Source organism: Protopterus annectens, chromosome 10.part0 (genome assembly GCF_019279795.1).
Source record: "Protopterus annectens isolate FY-2018-M chromosome 10.part0, PAN1.0, whole genome shotgun sequence".
NCBI lineage: Eukaryota > Metazoa > Chordata > Ceratodontiformes > Protopteridae > Protopterus > Protopterus annectens.
In genome coordinates, this window is record NC_056744.1 from 374,796,241 (window position 1) to 374,818,709 (window position 22,469).

At 44.9% G+C, this 22,469-nt stretch overlaps 1 protein-coding gene across 1 annotated transcript in view; it reads right to left on the reverse strand.

Annotated features, from left to right (window-relative positions):
* Positions 1-22,469, reverse strand: part of DHX9 (DExH-box helicase 9) — a 1,660,482-nt gene that overhangs the window by 1,341,647 nt on the left and 296,366 nt on the right. Inside the window, exons 6-7 of the mRNA XM_044086769.1 lie at positions 2,124-2,272; positions 1,313-1,442 (exon numbers count right to left, since the gene is read on the reverse strand). Of these exons, the coding sequence (XP_043942704.1) occupies positions 1,313-1,442; positions 2,124-2,272 (279 nt within the window). The remainder of the gene's footprint in view (positions 1-1,312; positions 1,443-2,123; positions 2,273-22,469) is intronic.

Here is a 22,469-nt window from a genome sequence, read left to right on the forward strand (position 1 = left end):
ATATCCTTTATTGAAACGCACGGTTGTCTACCTATTTCCTTTAATTATTCTGTAGTACGCATTTCACTGTTTGATGTTTATTAGTGAACTAGGTACACAACAGTTCCAGGAGTGAACTTCACATCCTCCACATTGCGAAGTTTCTTCTTGGTTTAAAGTACAAAAAAAATTCTCAACAGAGCAACTCACCTGCAGTGGGGCAAACTGTTAGCCTGCTGCAAAGACAGTTTCCTTATTTTTTTTCTTTTTGTGGCTGTAAGGACAACCAGTGGGACCAATGGCCTGTTCCATGGTCAAGCCAAAAATGGTGCTTTATTCCTGATGAAGATTAGCAGCAAATGCCAGTAAACACTACCAGTCAAACAAGTTACTTTTTTTTTAGTAAGAAACAGTAAAAAGCATGCCAGCCCCACAAAAACTAAAAAAATTCTTCCACAGAAAAAGATTTCAATCACTTCATATCACTTAAATGAACATGAAAAATGAGTGCTCCTTTAAAAGTACGCTACAGTCTTATGGTAGTCTGTTAAAACACAATACTTCTACCTTTAAAATAACTTTCCTGAAGAGGACAGTGATAAAACAGCAACACAAAGAAGAAGATGGAAGATTTTTTCCGCCTTAAATGGAACTTAACTAACCAGCAAGACATCCCTTAAAGAGCAGAGGCCTTCCCCTTAGAGTCATGAAGATCTTTAACAGCCTAAGCAGCTGGAGAGAAGAGAGGAGCCAAAACATATCTGGCTGTGTGCTTGACAGCTCACAACTCTAAAGGCAAGGGCAGCAGAAGTATACATTTTCTTACCTAGTCTCCCCATGGTTCTGCTGTCCTTGTCAGAGGGAAACAATTTTGCAGAAGGCAACAATTTGGAGGGTTTGTCAGAGGCAACTGATACCACATAGAAGCGTCAACCAAGAGGCACTTATTAAAACAAAAAAAACCTTGCAGTCATCACGCATTTTATAAAACCTATCAGTTTTTATGGGAGCAGGGGGCTGGGAATGAGGAGACTAAAAAGCAGTGGAAAACACATCCAACAAGGAGCACAAACAGGAGGAACAGCAGAGGGCCTAGGATAATCCTTACGCAGAAGCTCACAATACTACTACTGAGCATCAGATACCTGAACAGTCTCTCATTAAAAAACTCCATCATTCTGGAAAGTGTCACCAAAAGAAACCTCCTCAAAAGGAGAGTCTTGCACAGGAAGTGTGTGTGTGACATACAGCATACCCATTACAATCTAAAGACTTTGGTACACTGACAGGATGTTGGCTGCCCTAGGGACTGGATTCCTATTTTAAAGAATACTGCAATAATCATATGGAAAGACATCAGTTGCTCCCAATCTTGTTTTGCCTCTGGAATGTACACCCAATTTCCAGTGCCATTAAAAGATATGGACTGATTAGGGTCACTTGACACATGCACCGGGTATGCCCTTAAAAAAAAAAAAAAAAAAAAAAAGGGAAAGGCATAGGAGAATGTGTTGTAGCTGGCAAATGCACAGACCCACCTTTTCTTTTTCAGAAGTAAAAAAAAATGAACCAGCCACTTGGAGATTTAGTAAGATACCAGCTTCTTTTCTTTACTCAAGGCAAAGCCAGAGATTATCAGACCATCTGTAAGCCACATATAGCTAGACCATCTGAAAGTGCTTGGTCCTATCTAAACACTCATTTGACAGCACACATGCAAAACGAGCAGGATCTTTTCACCTTTATCCAGATTAGGAAAGAAAAAAAATGGGAGATTTAACAGCTGAGGTGAGAGGCACTTCTGTCACTACCTTTAGGTGTAAATATCAGAGCTATTCAGAACCTGATTCTGTAACCCAATTAAAGACCACAACTTTCTCTTTAAAAAGCAGAGACTTCTCTCAAATCTCCTTGCCAATATGCCAGCAAATAGAAAAATGGTCTTCCATGATAAATATTTAAGTGGTACTGATGCAACCAACTTGGGAACCAGGTTAAGTTGCTGAAGGATGAAAATGAGATAATAAAATGTTGTGCCAACCAACATTTTCCAAATTAACCACATGCCTTTGGGTCTTTCCAGAATAAATCATGATATTTTACCACAAGAAAAACAACCCCACCACACACTGAAAATCCCAAACCTGTTATGATCCGGTCCTACTTGACTGTACTTATATTCTCCTTGTATCTTTTCTTTTTGGAAAAACTGATTGAGACGAGCCTTTGCATTCTCTAAGGTCCAGTTACCATGAAGGCTAGCATTTAAATCTACTTCCTCGGACTCGAGGGTCTGCAAAGAGAAAAAAATAAATCATAAATGGCACTTCAACATTGCAACAGTTTAACTGCGTATTTGTAAGCTTGAATTAAAACACGATTTCTTCATCTCAAACACAGTAAAAGCACAGTTTTGTACCTACCATAAATGTAAATGTTAGAGTGTATACCCTGCTGCAGTCATCACACTTGGGTTATCCTGCCGTCAGGCGGTCCCCACAGTCGGCCCGAATTTCAAAGTCTTGGTCCGGCGTCGGTTGCTGCCGCTTCTTCCCTGACGTCAGTGCACCAGGGGTATACAAGAGGCATCAGATGCCATTTTCTTCAGTTTTTCTTGCCCCAGATGTCAGGTGCCCCCCCAAAAGATGGTCAGTAGGTAGTACCAATAATAAAAGCTTAGCACAAACAAAACATCCCTCCAGCTATAAGCAAATACACCACAAAGGTTGTATCAGATTTTAAGTTATAGAAAGGTTTTAGTTAGGTCAGAGGGGATGGAGGGAGGCTAACCTGGACTGCAGCAGGGTATACACTCGAACATCTACATTTATGGTAGGTACAAAACTGTACTATGTTCATCGTGTTACCCTGCTGCAGTCATCACACTTGGGTAGAATCCCAAAGCTAAGGATAGGAGGTTGAGTCAAACAGGGTTAGAGGGGGCTAGAAGGCCCTGCAAAACTGCAGTGGCGAAGCCAGCTCCAGTCTTAGAGTAAAGTGGTAAATAATAGTTTTTGGTGAATGTGTGTACTGAACTCCAAGTTGCAGCTTCCAGAATATCCTTGGTTGGCAACCCCCTGAGGAAGGCTGTAGACGTAGCTGCTGCCTTGGTAGAGTGGGGCCTTATGGTAGCAGGAACTGGTTTTCCATGGTGGGTGTAGCAAAAACGTATGCAATGTCCTATCCATTTGGAAATGGTCTGTTTTGAGATAGCCTTTCCTTGTGATGCTGTAGCATAGGATACAAAAAGTTGGTCAGATTTTCTGAAAGCCTTAGTTTTATCCAAGTAGTAACGTAGTTGCCTGTGTATCTCCAAGGAACGCAGGAGTCTTTCTCCTTTGTTCTGTGGATTTGGAAAGAAGGTGGGTAAGTGGATGGTTTGATTTAAAGCCACCCTGGATACCACCTTTGGCATAAAGGAGGGGTTAGTTAGTAGAGAAACTGTCTTGATAAAAAATGAGGAAAGGCTCTACTGCCATTAGTACCTGTAGCTCTGAGACTCTTTTGGCTGAAGTTATTGCTAGCAGCAGGGCAGTCTTCCATGATATAAACTAAGTCAGCTGAGAAAGCTGGCTCAAAAGGTGGCAGCGTAAGTTTTTCCAGAACAAAATTTAGGTCCCAAGTTGGTGTTGGCACTCTCCTGGGAGGCCTAAATGTTTTGAGGCCTAAATGTTTTTTGCCCTCTGAGATACTGCCTTAGACGTGGATGTGAAAAATAAGGGAGGATCCGTGTTGTAGTGAGCTAAAATAGCTGAGGCGTGGATTTTAATAGATGAAAAAGAAAGTCCTTTGTGTAACATCTCAGTTAAATATTGTAGAATCTGAGGCATGTCCGGCTGAAGGGTATTTTGGCCTTTAGCTTGGTTACAGGCGTAATATCTTTTCCATTTGTCTGAGTAGGCTTTTATGGTGCTGGTCCTCCTGGACTCCAGAATGACATAAGAGCTTGCGAAAGAGGGGCTGGCTGGTTGCTTAGGTGATGTGCCATGCAGCCAAATTTAAGGTTTTGAGCTGGCTGTGTAGAATCCGACTGCCTTGCTGTGTGAGTAATGAGGAATTTGTGGTAAAATCCATGGTGAGCCCTGGGCCATGTTCCTTAGTAGTGGGTACCAGCGCTGGCGTGGCCAGTCCGGGGTAATTAGTATCATTCGAGGTCTTCCATCCTGACTAAGCAGCACCTTTGTGAGAAGGGGCAATGGAGGAAAGGCATATACTGTCAGCATTTTCCAACTGAATGAGTGCGCGTCCACTTTCCAAGCTTGATGGTGAAATGTCCTTGTGCAAAATTTTGAAAGCTGATGGTTTTTGGGGTTGGCAAACAGGTCTATGTCTGGGCGCCTCCATTTTTGAGTTATTGCAAATACTTGTGGATCCAGTTTCCACTCGTGGGGATCCATGATGTTTCTGCTTAGGTCGTCTGCCAATGTGTTCTTTTTTCCTGGCAGGAATTGCGCTTGTAATTGAACTTGGTAAGCCAGTGCTGTGTTCCACAAGGACATTGCTTGCCTGCATAGAGGGTAGGAGTGTGTAACCCCTTGTTTGTTTATGTACCACATTACTGTGTTGTCTGTCCTTATCATAAGCTGTCCTGGATGTAAGAGGTCCTTGAAGGCTGTCAGAGCATTCTGTACAGCTAGCATTTCTTTTTGATTGATGTGCAGATTCCTTTGATCTGCAGTCCATATGCCTTGAACGCACCGTCCTGCCATGTGTGCCCCCCAGGCATAGTCTGATGCATCTGTTGTCAGTTTGCCTGGCTGGGGGTAAGGTGAAAGGCTGACCCTTGTTGAGGTGACATGCCTGTGACCACCATAGAAACTGTTGAAGGCAGGGAATGACAGGTATCGTTTCCAAGCTGTGGCTGTGTTGAGTCCATACGCTTTTCAGGTACCATTGTAATTTTCTGATATGCAGTTTTGCAAATGGTATTAGTAGTATACAAGATGTCATGAAGCCCAAGGCCTGCAGAATTTTTCTTGCAGGCAGTTGGGTCTTTGTTGCCATTATTTTGAAGTATTGAGTTAGTTGTAGTTGTCTGGTGTCAGATAAGCCATCTGGGCAGTTGTATTCAAGCTGGCACCCAGGAATGTCATTTTGCGAGGGTACTAGTTTTGATTTATTTTCATTTACTGTGTACCCTAGGCAACTTAGAAGGTGTTTTACAAAAGTCAGATGTTGTAAGAGAATGTCCTTGCTTTCTGCTTGGATGAGGCAGTCATCCAGGTATGGGTATATTTGAATTCCTCTGTCTGCAGTATACAATTACTGGTGCCAGGCATTTTGTGAAGACCCTGGGCGCAGTAGATAAGCCAAAGGGCAGTGCAGAGAATTGGTAATGGGTTGAACCTGCAATGAAACAGGTATCCTCTGCAATTTTGTCTGACAGGGACATGCAGGTATGCCTCCTTGAGGTCCAATGTTACTAGCCAAGCTTTCTTGCTCAACATGGGAAGACGCTGTAGTGTTAGCATCTTGAATTTGGGTACTTGCAAGAAGGTGTTTAGAATTGAAAGGTCCAGAATGGGTCTCCAAGCATTGTCCTTTCTGGGGACTAGAAAGAGCCTTGAGTAAAATCCTTCGCCTTGCTCCTGTGTAGGTACCAGTTGAATGGCTCTCATGTCCATGAGAGCTGTAATTTGTTTTTCTGCCTCTGCCCATTGATTTTGTGGCAAGTCTGGCATTCCTTTTATCCTTGGCAAGGTGTGGAAATGGAATCTGTATCCTTGTGAGATAATGTTTAGGACCAATTTGTCCTTTGTGACGATGCACCAGTTGTCTATAAAAAAATGCTAATTTTCCTCCCAAGGGAGCTGTCAAGAGTTTTTTTGCTTGGCAGTTTGACGTGCAAGTCATTGGGTTTGTCTTCTAGTAGTTTGGGACCAGTCTTCTCCTCCCTTCTGTGTTGCAGTGCCCCATTGGCGAGGTTTGTAAGGGATTTGTGCTTGTCCTCTGCCCCTTGGGCATCTGTATTTACCCCTCTGTGGCCTGTCAGATGCTGGAAAGGACTAATTGTTGGCTGGCCAATTTCTGCTGAAGTGTGGGGGTTGTACCTGTAAGAAATCTTTGACCGTCTGCATAGATTTTGCCTTATCCTCCATTTTCTTTAAAACCTCTTCTGCTTTAACCCCAAATAAGACATCCTGCTTTAAGGGTGCATCTAGCAACTTTGTTTTAACATGATCAGGCAGAGTTTGTTCCTTTAACCAAGCATGCCTACGTATAACAGACCCAGTAACAGCTGCTCTACAGGAAGCTTCCAAGGAATCAAATCCACATTGTAAAGTATGTTTTGCCCACCTGTTCAGCTGCATGCAACAGATCCTGCATTTCTTTGAATTCTGACTGTTGAGGGTGCGTGCTCATCTTTTGTTTTATTTGAGACAGCAGGAATTGCTGGTATTTCAGCATGTGAAATTGACAACTTAGTGCTCTCATAGCTAGAGTAGCTGAGGTGCAAACCTTCTTCCCCCACCTATCTAGTCCTCTGGAGTCCCTTTCAGAGGGTACAGGATTTTTAGCCATAGAAGCCTTAGCCCCTTTGGGGCCCTGGGAGATGGTCTCTGGGTCAGCAACAGGGCTTTTGGAAAGGAATTAGTGTGAGTCAGGCACTCTATAATATCTATCTGGTTTGGCTGGAGCAGGAGGCAGAGAATCTGGATTTAGACTAGATTCTAAGTAAACATCATCCACAATGTCTAAAACTGGAGGGATAGCAAGTGGTCTGTGCTGGGGGAGTAAAAGGAACTCTCGGAGCCTTTTCTTTGAGTAGGAGTAGTCCTGACCTTCCCAGTGGAAATGTTCCCTCATGGTATGTAAGGTTTCCCCAAAGGAATAGTCTTCAGGGGGAGAAGCTAAGGGAATGGAATCTTCAGCATCAGAATCTTCATAAGGGAGAAAGGAGTAATCCTGTTCCTCAGAGGAGCCTGAGGAAATAAACACTTGATCAGAGGAGGCATAATCCTCCTCTTGTCTAGGCCTTTTGTCTGGGGGGGGGGGGGGGGTTGGGAACCCCCTGATTAAAGAAATCAAATCTTCAGCCATTTTAAGCATCTGTTTCTTAGGCATGGGGCCTTGAACTGGAGACTGACACATGCAGTCTTTTTTTGGTTTTAGAGGAGTCTTAAGCTTAGCATAAGATTTTATGGTGATAGTAGTCGGTCTGAAGACACCTGAAACCTAAGGTGTGTCCGCAGCACCGGCTTCTTCTGTAATGTTGTCGGTAGGGCCTAAAGAAAATGGCTGCGTCTGCCTACAACTCCCTGCTTGAGAATCCGAAGCGGTCTGGAGTTACAATTCTGCGGTCGTCAGGGGCTGCGTAGGCGTCTCACTGAAAACCAGAGAACCGGCGACCAGCCCAGCCGAGGCCTCGGAGTCTGGCTTGGATCTAGGCTGCCTGTCTATCTTTGCGTTTTTTATGCATGCCGGTAGTCAGTTCCTCAGACGGCATAGTGCAATTAAATTTGGTACCGAAGTAGTGCTGTGCGAAATCAAAGCGTCGCTTTATAGTTCGCTTATTGAACCTAGTACAAAACCAACAACCATTGACGTTGTGGTCTGGGCCTAGGCAAGGAATGCAGTAAGAAAGAAAGTCCTTACGAGGTATTTGCTTCCCACAAGAAATGCAATTGTTAACTTTTTCCGACATTGGACTGAGGCAAGAAAAGGTTCCCCAATGGGGTACTTAGCTTTGAAGACTTCGGACTGAAATTCGATTAGAAAATCTCAGGCGTCGGCCGACCGGCACTTGCGAACTGCTTCTGCTTCGGGCACCGCGCGGCAAGAAAGACTGAAGAAAATGGCGTTGGATGCCTCATATACCCATGGCGCACTGACGTCAGGAAAGAAGCAACAGCAACCAACGCCGGACCAAGACTTTGGATATCGGGCAGACTGCGGGACCGACTGATGGCAGGATAACCCAAGTGTGATGACTGCAACAGGGTAACACGAACATCTAGTATAAATGAGAATTACCCTCCCAACTTAACTGATGTACACATCTTATACAATATAAGCAAAAGAGAGAACACATTTAAAAAAAACTTGAAACCATACAGAATGCCCCAAGCTTTAATGTAACCTCAGTCAAATGCTGCAGGCAAGAAGTAAACACAAACTAAGAATAGCAGTATTTGCAGACCTAAAAATGAAATTTCAAGCTAAGGATTCAAACTTGTTGTTTGTTCGCTTGTTATTTCCCTGGAAGCTAATTCCACCTAATACGCAACTTCTCAGTGCTTCTCTGGATCACTAGTGATATCTGCATTGCTTACTGATTTCCTTGTTTCACTTGAAAGAAAGTTACTGTTTGTCGTTTTTGCATTTAGTTACTTGTAACACATTGCACTCAAGTTACCTGGCACTTGCTCACTAAAGCAATTATATAAGTCAGCACTAAAAATTAAAAGCACTACACCCTCACTCCCCACTGGCCCTTGTTTTCAATTAAGGATTTCCCAATATTATTCTAGCATGTCCAAAGGTCAGCTGTCAATCTCCTCTCCAGTCCAGCTGGTGAATCTGGGAATCTTGAGGCAATGTTATAACTGCCTCATGTACACAGACAACCCTCTCCTCCTCCCACACAACACAAATACTTGCGAGAGATGCAGCTATTTAGCCAAACTGGAGGCTGAGCTCTCTCAACTCAGGACTGGCAAGACCAGACAGGAGGAGAAGGCAACTACACACACCACAAAACCAGCCTCACATAATGCTACCACTCCACTGAATCAAACACAAACACATAAAGACATACTCGGAGGCTCCGAGTAAAAATTTACCTAAACAGCAGAGGCCTCCAAAGCAGACACCCAAACAACTGCTACCTCAAGACACCCCACAAGAAACACAAACCACAAAAGCAGTGTGCAAAGCAGTCACAGCCCTTAAGGCCAAATACAACACCAAACATACTTGTCATAGGTGACTCCATAGTCAGACACACTGACGTCCCACTCACCAGGCTGAACAAGGAGAGGGTCACAGTAAGCTGCCTATCGGGCGCTAGAATCCGCCACATAACACAAGCACTCGGGTCACTCCACGACAAGTACAAATATGACAGTCATTGTCCATGCTGGTGTGAACGACCTGAGACGTACCTCCCTGGACTACATGAAAAGAGACAGAGGAGCTCTCTGATTATGTAGCCCAGGCAGGTATGACCCTAACCCTGAGCAGTATCCTTCCTTCACCAAGAATGATGCCACAATATAGAGACAAGATGATCAGCTTTAACAATTGGCTTAATGTCTGGTGTCATTCAAAGGGGATCCAGTGTCTGTCTGCCTGGGATGACATGCTTGACAAGCCACGCTGCCGCATGAGGACAGCTTGCACCTGTCACCCCTGGGATTCCGGATATTGGCTAAGGCTCTTGCCACCCTCATAGTGCCTTTTTTTAGGCAAGGCTCAAATTCTAAACCTACCACCCTAGAAAACAAAAATGGGAAGAAACTGAGGTTAATGCTGCTCAATGCCAGAAGTCTAAATCTCAAAATGCACGCACTCGAGGCCCTTCTCAGTATGGAGAACATCGATGTCTGTGCTGTAACTGAAACCTGGTTCAAGGCTCCTGAGAGCACCCCGGCACTATTAGGTTTTACCTCATATCATGCGTCCGGCCCCAAAACCCGGACCACACCACAAAAGGAGGGGTGTATCCATATTCATAAAGGATACCCACACCTCCAGGTTGGTGGCAACGCATAAGCTCGAAACCATCCAGGTGCAACTAACCATAGGCAAAACTGCTCTACAAATTGTAGCATGCTACAGGCCACCCTCTCAAACTCAGGAACCCCACACAGCCTTCCTGAAGACACTGGAGGGTATAAATGTATCTCCAAACACCATCATATTGGGTGACTTCAACTACCCGAATATAGACTGGGAACATTACTCAAGCCCTAACTTTCTAGCCCAACGGTTCCTGGAGTTCATAAATTCAAATGCCATGGAAAAGCTAGTCACTGTTCCCACAAGAGGAGAAAATATACTAGATCTCATTGTCACAAACATGGGGACAAAATGCTCCACACGAAGTATATCCCTCATTGGTGAGATCTGATCATAAACTAATCTCACTGGAAATCCACATCCGCCCCACCCCAAACAAAAAAGACCATAGTGAAGAACTTCTCTAAAGCAAACTTCACACTACTCAAGATTGGTGTGGTATCCTTCAAGGCCCCTGAGCCAGAGGAAACCACAGCCCAAGCTCCGGAAGCCCTTACAAATGCCTTCTATGAACACCTCCAGGACTGCATGGATCAGGCAATCCCAAATAAAACCAAGACTCTTTCCACAAAGGGCAAACGTCCAGTCTGGTGGACCCCAGCCATTAACAAACTTTACAATAAGAGGAGAAAGCTATTACATGATAGAACAAAATCCATAAAAGGGAAGTCACCCCTGATCATTATTAGTAAAAAAATACGAGCACTCATAAAATCAACTAAGGCCAATTTTGAGAGAAAAATTGCCATGGATTCAAAGGACAATCATAAGGCTTTTTTCAGCTAGGTTAGGAACCTGGGTGGAAACTCCCAGATATGCTCAGAATTAGTCCAAAATGATACAAAAATCACTGAACCCACACACATTGCCAACATACTGGCAGACAGGTTCAGTGCAAACTTCACCGCCCTCTCGCCCCCTTAAGCAGAGATAACTATCCCAGCCGAGTGTAGCCTCCCGGACATCTCAAATGCACAGGTGAAAGCTGCTCTCTCTAAAGCTAAAAAACACAGCATCAATGGGACCGGATGGTGTCCCCGGCTGTGTGCTACACGAGCTAAATGAGGAATTAAACCCGCACATAAGGCAGCTGTTTAATCTCAGCCTTACCACAGGATACGTGCCCAAGGAGTGGCGTATGGCAACTGTGGTCCCACTCCACAAAGGCGGCACCTCTACAGACCCTGGTAATTACCGCCCCATAAGCTTAACAAGTCTAGTCTGCAAAGCTATGGAGAGGGTCATAATGGAGCTCATAAACAAAGATATAGGGACTTGCAGACATTGGACCCGACCCAGTTTGGCTTTGTCAAGGGAAGATCATGCCTTTTGAACTTGGTCGACTTCTTCGAAACAGTCACCAAGGCCATTGATGAGGAAAGGCAGTCCATACAGCCTACCTTGACCTTGCAAAGGCTTTCGACACAATACCCCACTCGGGTATTGTAGAAAAACTTACCAGCTTAAATGTAAACCCATATGTCACAAGATGGGTTGCAAACTGGCTTAAGGACAGAACCCACAGGGTTAGAGTTGCTGGCGCTGTGTCAGACTCCAAGCCGGTCACAAGTGGTGTCCCACAGGGTCGGTCCTTGGCCCCTATTGTTTGGCATCTACTTCTCAGAAGTACAGGCCAACATGGGAGGACTTTGGCTGACAAAGTTTGCAGGCGACTGCAAACTGGGCCATAGTGGAAAGTGCATCGGACACGGATATCCTTCAGAAGGGACTCACGGAAACAGATAGCTGGTGCCAGAGCCATGGCCTGAAGTTAAACGCCAAAAATGTATAGTCATACCCTTCAGGAAAAACAAGGTAACCCCAAGCTACCATATAGGTGGCAATCCACTAAGCACAGAAGAGGTTATCAGGGACCTGGGGACCCAAGTTGACAGTGGCCTTTCTTTTGACACTCACATTGCTAAAGTGGTTAGAAAGACCTTCTACATTGCCCACCTGATCATGAAGGGATTCACATCCAGATCTAGTGAGGTCATTGTTCCCTGTACTCTTCACTTATCAGACCAATGATCGAGTACAATGCCCCATTCGGGATGTATCTCACCCGACATCTGCAGCAATTGGAGAGACCCCAAAAGTTCCTCACCAAAAGGATAAAGGGACTCCAAAATCTGTCATATGCTGCCAGATTGAAGAAACTCCAGCTCTATTCAGTCGCATACCGTCTGCTCAGAGGTGACATGTGCCTGACATACAAGGCCATGTCCAACCCGGAATTAATGGACATGCTCCACCTCAAAAAATCCAAATCCACCAAAACCACTAGAGCAAGCGACTTAAACCTTAGCACGGCTATAAATAGGACGTGCTGGAGGGATAGATTTATCACTCAGAGACTCCCTATGCTGTGGAATAAAATCCCGGTCCATGTGAGGCAGAGCACCTCGCTGACTCTGTTCAAGAGAAATCTAGACCTGTGGATGGGAGATCGTAGGTTTACCCCGGGAATCATATGTGTCACTGCTGGACAGAGGCACAACAAACTAATGGGCACAGTATTTTTTCATATAAGGGGTGGCGTAAGCCACAAAAATTTGGGCTAGGCTTATAAATGCCTTAGGGCAGATAGCCTAGTATAAACCTATGAACCTAACCTGCTTAGCTCCATAGGAACAATGATGTCAGACTGGATCTCACTAACATGTCTCAGGTATGCTTCAGTAAGCATCATTGTCATTCCCATAAAGGCACTAAATAATGCAGAAATGTACACAGCCAATTAAGAGAGTAATTCTGCAAAGCCACCTTCTACAAATGAGACTTTTCACTCAATCACTAATGTACAAACGGCAATGCTGAGGTACTCAATGCTAAGCACAAATGTGCAAGATATGTAAACACACCCTCTCTTCAGAGGGGGAAGTGTAGGTCCTATTTTTACTCATTTACAGTTCTGCATGGAGTTACAACAATGACAAAGTACAGTTTTGTACCTACCATAAATGTAGATGTCCGAACTGGATAGCATCTGCAGTCATAACAGCTGGGTTGTCCTGTCGTCAGGCAGCCCGTCAGTCGGCCGGATTCCAAAGTCCGGTCGGCTCTGATGTCGCCCTTCATCCGACGTCATCTCTGTTGGACTTCGGGTATAAAGGCATCAGCCGACGCCATTTTCCTCAGTGTTTCTTGCCCCAGATGCCAGAAGCCCTCCTGAAGGCTAAAAATTTTGGATAGATGCCAATGTTTCCAAAAGGATAGAGGTAACCACAAAAATAAGCATGTATGTACATATATACAAACAAATACACCATAATAGACTCCCCCCCCATCAGCTAGCTATTAGGAGGGTAAACACCCTAGGGGTACCTCAGAGGGGAAGGAGGGAGGGTAATCCTGACTGCAGATGCTATCCAGTTCGGACATCTACATTTATGGTAGGTACAAAACTGTACTATGTCCTTCATGGATGCATCTGCAGTCATAACAGCTGGGTAGAATACCATAGCCAACTAGGGGAGGAGGATAAAAGTAGATTATGGTGTGTTTAGGATCCCTTGCAGTACAGCAGTGGCAAACCCTGCTCGGGATCTGGAATATAGAGGCAAATTATAATGCTTGGCAAATGTATGCACGGAGGTCCAAGTAGCCGCCTCAATAATGTCTTTGGTAGCCACTCAGAAGAAGGCTGTGGTAGTGGCTGTTGCCCTTGTAGAATGAGGTCTTATGTTCTGTGGAATTGGTTTTCCATGGAAGGAGTAACAGAATCGTATGCAATTTCCTATCCATTTGGAGATTGTCTGTTTGGAAATAGCTTTTCCTCTCTTCCTGTTGCGTAGGCCACAAAAAGTTGGTCAGTCTTTCTGCTGCTTTTGGTTCTGTCCAAGTAGTAGCGTAGCTGTCTATGTACATCCAAGGTATGCAGTATTCTTTCCCCTCTGTTTTGTGGGTTGGGAAAGAAGGTAGGTAGGTGGATTGCCTGGTTTAAAGACACTCTGGATACCACCTTAGGCATAAATGTTGGATTAGTCCTCATGGATACTCTATCTTGGTGGAAGATTAGGAAGGGTTGCACTGCCATTAAGGCCTGTAGTTCTGAAACCCTCCTTGCTGAGGTAATTGCCAGAAGGAAAGCAGTTTTCCATGACAGGTGTTGTAAGTCTGCTGTTGCTGCTGGCTCAAAGGGTGATAGTGTCAACTTTTCTAGTACGAAGTTTAAGTCCCAAGCTGGTAATGGTGGTTTCCTTGGAGGTTTTACATTCTTGATTCCTCTGAGAAATTGTCTGAGCAGAGGGTGTGAAAAAACAGGTGGATCAAAGCTGTATTCTGCTGAAATAGCTGATGCATGTATCTTGATGGAGGAGTAGGACAGGCCTGAATGGAGAAGTTCGGCCAGATACTCCAGGATGTTAGGCATATCCACGTTTGACACATCTTTTCCTCTTTCAGAACTCCAACTGACAAACCTTTTCCATTTTCCAGCGTAGTTCCTTCTTGTTGAAGGTCTGCGTGCTTCAATAATAATGTCTTTAACTCTTTGGGAAAGTTCTTGATTAGCTGCTGCTATGTGATGTTCCATGCAGTCAGTTGTAAGGTTTTCAGGTTTGGATGTATGGTGCTGTAGTTGTTCTGAGTTAGCATCAAAGGCATCAGGGGTATTGGCCACATATTGTTCCGAGACAAGCTCCTTAGTAGTGGATACCAGTGTTGTCTTGGCCAGTTTGGAGCTATCAGGATTATCCTTGGATGTTCTTCCTTGATTTTTAGAAGTACTTTGTGTATCAAGGGAAAAGGTGGGAATGCATAAGCTGTTAGGCCTTTCCAGCTGAAGGAGAGCGAATCCACTTTCCATGCTAGTGGGTGAAATGTCCTTGTGCAGAATTTTGTGAGTTGGTGATTGTGAGGAGATGCAAATAGATCTATCTGAGGCATTCCCCACTTCTTTGTAATGGTCCTGAAGATGTCCGGGTGCAGGTGCCATTCGTGAGCATCTGATGTGGTCCTGCTTAAAATGTCCGCTAGAGTATTTTCTTTTCCTGGTACAAATCTTGCCTGCAGCTGGATGTTGTAGCTGATTGCCAGGGTCCACAGTTCCAAAGTCATTCTGCATAGGGGGTATGAATGAGTGCCTCCCTGTTTGTTGATGTACCACATGACTGTGGTGTTGTCTGTCCTTATCAACAGCTGGCCCTCTTTGAGAAATGGTCTGAACTTTTGGATAGCCAGTTTTACACCCAGCATTTCTTTTAGGTTGATGTGCAGGTGAAGTTGATCCTGAGTCCACAATCCTTGCACGCATTTGTCCAGCATGTGGGCCCCCCATCCTAGGTCTGAAGCATCTGTTGTAATGCTCTGGCTTGCTTGACATCTGTGAAAGGAAGGCCTGGGTTGGACCGGCATGCCTGGGCCCACCATAGGAACTCCTGTTTTAAGCATGGAATTAGTGGGATTTCTGTTTCGAGGCTGTGCCTGTGTTGGGACCATAAATTCCGTAGGTACCACTGTAGTTTTCTCATATGTAGTCTGGCAAATGGAACCAAAATTATGCATGATGCCATGAAGCCCAAGGCCTGCAGAACTTTTCTTGCTGTTAATTTGTTCAGCTTTGTTAGTGACAAGAAGTGAAGAGGGAGTTCTTTTTGTTTTTCTGTAGTTAGGAATGCCATTTGTCTCACTGTGTCCAATTCCGCTCCCAAGAATGTCCTTGTTTGGGATGGTATCAGCCTTGACTTTTGTAGATTGACTGTGTATCCCAGTGCTTGTAGCAAGTAAATGACCCTTTGCAAATCTGTTGTCAACTTGCTTTTGTTGTCCCCTTGTAGCAGGCAGTCGTCCAGGTATGGGTAAATATGAATTCCCTGTAGTCTGCAGTACGATTACTGATGCCAGGCATTTTGTGAATACTCTGGGCAGTAGATAAGCCAAAAGGCAATGCTGAGAATTGATAGTGCTCTGATCCTGCAAGAAATCTGAGGTATCTTCTGCAGATTGGTCGAATAGGGTGCAGGTATGCCTCCTTGAGATCTAGAGTTACCAGCCAACACTCCTTGCCCAGCATGGGAAGAAGTTGCTGTAGGGTCAGCATTTTGAATTTTGGGACAATGATGTATGTATTCAAGGTGGACAGGTAGAATTGGTCTCCAACTTTTTCCTTTCTTGGAACTAGGAACAGTCTGGAGTAGAACCCCTTTCCTTGCTCTGCTGTAGGCACTTTTTCCACAGCTCTCATGTTTGCTAACTCCATTATCTGTTGTAAAGCTTCTGTTTTTTGATTTGGAGGTAGATTTGGCATTCCTCTTTTGACTGGTATAGTGTGGAAGTGGAATCGGTAACCTTGATGTATAATTTGCAGAATCCACTTGTCTTTTGTTATGTGGTGCCAGTTCTTTGCAAATAAAGTTAACCTTCCGCCTAGTGGAGCTGCTATTTGTTCCCTGGTAGGCGGTTTTAGGGGTAAGTCACTGTGGCTGTGTTGAAGTAGTGGCAGTGGCTGTGTCTGTGCCTCTGTTGTTACCTTGCCACTGTCGTCCTCTGTAGGCACTTCCTCTGGTTTGGTTTCTGCCTCTGGAGCGTCTATTCCTGCCCCTTTGAAATCTTGTGGAGTCAGGAAAGGACCAATTCTTGGCAGGCCCGTTCCTGCTAAACCTTGGGGTTGAACCTGCAGGAAATCTTTAACAGTTTGAACTGATTTTGCCTTTTCTTCCATTTTCTTCATAACCTGCTGGGCAGGTGCACCAAACAAACTTGTCTTATCCATAGGAGCATCTAACAATTTAGCTTTAACATGATCTGGTAGAGCTTGCTCCTTTAGCCATGCATGCCTTCTTATCACTGTGCCAGTCATGGCTGATCTAAATGAAGCCTCCAGTGCATCATAGCCACATTTTAAGGAATGGTTACTAACCTGTTGTATGTTATTTACCATTTCTAATACATATTTCTTGTCAAGAGCTTCATCAGTGGTTAATTTTTAGTTAACTGATCAAGCATAAACTCTTGGTATTGTATCATGTGAAACTGGCAGTTTAAAGCTCTAGCTGAGAGAGTAGCTGAAGTGTATACTTTTTACCCCATCTGTCTAATGCCCTTGCTTCCCTTTCAGAAGGAGTAGGGTTTTAGCTATGGTCGCAACTGCCTTGTGACCCTGGGATATAGTTTCTGGGTCTGCAAGAAGGGCCTTGTAAAGGTGGAGATGAGTGTCAGGCACCCTGTAAAATCTGTCTGGTTTGGCAGGGGCTGGGGTAATGAGTCTGGAGCAGAGCAGACATCATTAAAGCGTCATCTACCACAGAAAGAACAGGAGGTATAGCTAAGGGCCTGTGCTGTGGAAGGTGCAGAAAGGTTCTAAGTCTTTTACGGGAATCTGAGAATTCTTGTTGCTGCCATTGGAACTGCTCTCGCATGGCATGCAAGGTTTCCCCAAAGGAGAATTCTTCTGGAGGGGAAGCAGCTGGAATGGATTCTTCAGCATCAGAATCCTCAAAATTGGAGAAAGGGGCCTCTGGCTGGTCAGTAATGTCTGATTCATCTGCAGAATCATCAGAGGACACTGGCTCAGGGGGCTCTGCCCTAGGTCTCTTATCTGGGGGCTGAGAGGCCCTGTCTGGGTGAGATTGAGATCCTCTAATTAAAGAAATCAAATCTTCTGCCAAGGTGAGCATTTGAGAACTAGAGGAGGGCCTGGTTGAGGGTGGTTTAACAGGCACTGATTTGGTAGTCTTGGCTGCTTTAGCCCTGGCGAAGGCCTTAATGGACATGGCTGCTGGAGGCCTAGCAGCACCACGTGCTGGGGTAGAGACATCCAGGGGAATGGTGTCTGATAAGTCAGTGGGTAAAGTTTCAGAGGCCGATTCAAGAATTGTAGCAGGGGCCTCAAGTGTAGAGATAGATTCGGCTGTACCTAGATCAGTTTTCTCGGTTTCGGCCGAAACCGAGACACTCGCGGTTTGCTTAAGCGTGGTTTCAGCCGAAACCGCGGACCGCGAGTGTCGGTCTTTTCTTTGCGTTTTTGGCAGAAAGTGTAGTCGGAGGTTCCGGCGACATAATGTAAGCAAAGTCAGAACCGAAAAACTGTTCTGCAAACTCCGACCGGCGCCTAAGCGTCGTCGGTTGAAGAAGCACAGGCGAACAGGCTGCTACGTCGTGGGCTGGGCCTAAACAAGGCAGACAGTAAGAATGGAAATCTTTATGAGGTATTTGTTTCCCACAGGTTAAACAATTATTAACTTTTCTGACATCGGCTGAGGCAAGAAAGAGTCCCCAACGGGTACTTAGCTTTAGAAGTCTTAAGTAGTATTCGGTAGAAAAATCTCTGGATCCGACCGACCGCACTTGCGAACAGCTTCTGCTTTCACGCCGGTATGCAAGAAAGACTGAGGAAAATGGCGTCGGCTGATGCCTTTATACCCGAAGTCCAACAGAGATGACGTCGGATGAAGAGCGACATCAGCCGAAGCCGGACCCGGACTTTGGAATCCGGCCGACTGACGGGCTGCCTGACGACAGGACAACCCAGCTGTTATGACTGCAGATGCATCCATGAAGGACATCATACTTTTCACAAACACAGCAGACAATAAAGTTTTAGCATAATGCAGTAAACTACTGAAACAGTGCCACTTCCACTTCTCTTATCTTTTCACTATGTATCCTTTCCTGCAACAATTCTCACTTTCCTCTTCTAATGTCTTAATATGCTGCTATCCCACAGCATAAGCCATCTCAGTCATTATGGCTTAATCATATCTAAAAAGCTCTGCCTAGTACAATTCCATTTTTCAATCCTTGTTTTGACTTTGTAAACTGCTTCTTGAACTAAATGTTGTAGCATATTTTTCCATCTGTAAACGTTTTTTCAGCATATCCTTGTACCTGTAAATTCATTTTTTCATCTTTATGTAATCCTATTCACCCATACTGTGCCTCCAAATGGTCCACTGAGATCAGTGCACTACACCAGTAAGCAAATATATAGAAATAAATTAAAAATAAACAATGAACAAGAAGTTATGTACTCACCATAACGTTCGATGTATATAGTCCATCTCGCCTCACATTCTTACTCGCAGGTTCGGAGCCGAATATCTGCTCCGACTCGGCCAACTTATTTACTAGCTCGAAGTCTCCCATTGGCTGGGCCAAGCAGGTATCCCATGCTGCACTGCTCCATAACTCCAGATCTAGTTTGCTGCGAATCCAACAATCACACCTCATGCATAACAATCCAATAAGGTACAACACTATCAAAGGGAATAAGAAAAAAAAAACTACCATTGAAGGGTTCTCTAGCACCAATTCCATCTTCCAGATCCTCCAGGAAGGGGGCAGGTGGGAGGGTACATAAGAATGTGAGGCAAGATGGACTACATACATCAAATGTTATGGTGAGTACATAACTTCTTGATGTTATGTAGTCCAATCTTGCCTACATTCTTACTCGCGGGACAGCGTCCCCAGCACCTCTATCCTGGGAGGCTCAAAGGAAGATACTCCTGAGGACTGCGGTGCCAAAGGAAGCCCGGCCCCTATAAGTCACCTCCAGTTTGTAATGAGTAATAAAGGTGTGCGGGGAAGCCCACGTGGCTGCAGCACAAATATCATCCAAAGATAGTCTGGCATGGTATGCCATAGATGCAGAAACAGCTCTAGTAGAGTGAGCCTTGACGGGGAATGGTAGATTTTATCCTGCTGAAGAATAAAGGAAATACAATTTGAAATCCATCTGGAAATGATAACCTTGGAAATAGGGGAATCCGCTCTATTTTCTGAAAAGGAAACAATTGGTCAGATTTTCGTAGGTGTTTGGTCCTGTGTAGATAGAATCGTAATTGTCTATGCACATCCAATTGATTAAATCTAAACTGTTCGAGAATTGAGGGAAGAACACTGGCAGCTCAACAGACTGATTGAGATTCACAGTAGATGTTACTTTGGGAAGAAAGGACGGATTAGGTCTAAGAGAAACTCTGTCCTTATGAAAAATTAAATACGGGGGATTGATGGAGAGAGCTTGAATCTCCGACACCAGTCTGACTGATGTGATGGCTATTAGGAAAGCTGTCTTCCAGGACAAAAACTAACTCGCAGGTGGCAGCCGGCTCGAAAGGTGGGGAAGTCAGGGCTTGCAAAACAAAGTTTAGATCCCAGGGCATGATAGGTTCTGACACAGGAGGCCAGAGTAATAAGGTGCCCTTTAGAAAGGCCTTACAGAGTTTATGAGCCATAAGGGAAGGCTCATAGGAGGTATGAAAGTTTGAAATAGCCGCCAGCTGGACTTTAATGGTAGCGGGCGCAGAGCCCTGCTGAAAGAGCACGGACAAAAAATCCAAAAACAGCAGCAATTGGGGCTAAGGGTCAATTCTTGGGCATGAGCCCAAATAGAGAATCTCTTCCATTTGCTGGAATAAATCTTACTAGTCGAAGACTTATGAGAAGTGGATAAATGTGCACCACCTCAGGTGAAAAATGAAGTCTGACGAACGACGGAAGAGAAGTAGCCAGGCTGTCAACCTGAGGGTCCGCAGGGAGGGATGGAACTGTCCCGACATGTCAGTAGGTCTGGTACTGGGTCCAGAATCCAAGGACTGTCCACAGCGAATGGATGGAGAAAGGAGAACCAGACCTGGCGAGGCCAGTGTGGGGCAATTAAAATCATCTTGCTTCCCAAGGATATGGCTTTCTGAATCACTCTTGGTAACAGAGGAAACAGAGTGAAAGCAGAGCAGACCGGAGGGCCAATCGTGGACTACAGCATCCCTGGGTGAATCCCCATGTGGGGGGATCAAGGTGAAGTAGTTGCTGCATTTGGCATTGAGGGGATTGGCAAAAAGATCGCAGCAAGGCTGGCCCCACCTGCCGAAAATCTGTTCCGCTACCAGACGGTTCAGGGACCACTCGTAAGGCATCAGAATAGCTCTGCTCAGCCTGTCTGCTATCACACTGGCCTTCCCCGGAATGTGTGTTGCCACTAGAAAACATTGGGAAGACACTGCCCACTGCCACACTCGCATGGCCTCTGCACAGGGGGAAAAATCTGGTTCCTCCTTGCTTGTTTAGATACCACATAATGGACATGTTGTCAGAGTGTATTGCAATCGTCCCCAGAGGAAGAGAGCTCTGAAGTGCCCGCAACGCCAGTAACACCGCTCTCATCTCTAAGACATTGATGTGCAGATGTACCTCGTGATCTTGCCGCGTGACTTGGACCGTCCTGCCAAGATAATGCCCCCCCCCACCTCATCTGGGAGGCATCCGTGGTCACCGTGGCGACAGGTGACAGAGGAACAAACAGTTTCCCCTCGTCCAGATTGGAGCAAAGCCACCAACAGAGATCCTGTTTGCATCGGTCCGCGAGTAGGATCTGGTGGGAAAGGGCGAGTTTTTGGAGAGACCACTGGGCAAAGAGAAGCCATTGAAGAAGCGCTAGAGGTACTACAAGACTCTTACAAATGAATTGCTCCTAGGCAGTAAACACATACGGAATGCCCATCCGTAATGGACATTTTGTAACTACACTAGGAACATTTTTTAAAACCGGAAGGTTTATGTTCCTTCTGATCCTTAGACATCTTGCACAAGCAGACTACTGAAACAACTTAGACAGAAAAACAGTAAGGCCGGGAAAAACTACTGATCAGACTACACAAGGTAACCAAAGAACCTCCAAGTAAAACGGTTCTTTACTAACTCACAACACACTACTTAACATTAAGCAGAACACACTTATCCCAATATACACCAACATAAGTCTTCCACAAAAGGAAACTGAACACTACACACAAAAAGGAGGACTAGGTCCTTAAGTAAAACGGGCCTAGCCCACCAGAACAGTTAGGGATACCAACTACACAAACAAAAAACACTACAAACAAGCAACAGGAATAGCTATTAAAATAGCTTTTGTGGTTGAACTAGCAAATTTCTCAAGAGAAATTGAAAAAAGAATGTACTTAGCCACGGCCAAGTGAGACCACATCCTAGCTACATGAGCGGCAAATGAGATCTAGGGTTATGGAGCAGTGCAGCATGGGATACCTGCTTGGCCCAGCCAATGGGAGACTTCGAGCTAGTAAATAAAAGTCAGAGCAGATATTCGTCTCCGAACCAGTGAGTAAGAATGTAGGTGAGACTGGACTACATAACATCTAATATTTATGTATGTTCCACATACAAGACGGTTAATGACAACACAATTTTTCAACTACAGCTTCCTGCTTTTTACTTGCAGAAAACTGCTGTTTGTCTTTCAGCTTTTTCCAGTTAGGGGTCGCCACAGCGGAACTCCGGTCCGCTAATGATTGGCATTTTTTTTTTTTTTATGGTGTCGAGTTGCCAGCCCGACGCCCAACCTTCAACGAAGGCACGCCCATTCAACGCATGTCTTCCGAACACCCACTCTACTGCAGGGAGGACATGGAGACTCCACACACTCCCAACCCAAACAGAGAATCGAATGGGAGAACCTCTTGCTGTGAGGCAACAACGCTACCACTGAAGCTTAATACAATTTTCCCCTTCGATTTTTCTCACTTTTTTTTTCTAATCTTCAATATGGGATAAAGCCATGCAGTATTTAGTGCGCCTGCGTGTGCCTGTCTGTAAAACAGCAGATCCTAGATCTTAGAGAAGGCTTTCTCATCTGTGACCTACTGGACCACAGCCTAACTGGGAGTTTCCACTGCTACAGCAAAGTGATTAACTGTGTAATTTTAAACTAAAGTTTACACAGCAGTAGTGGGCAATTATGTTAGTATATGAATCTGAAAAGCACTTTAGTAAAAAGCAAGGTAGCA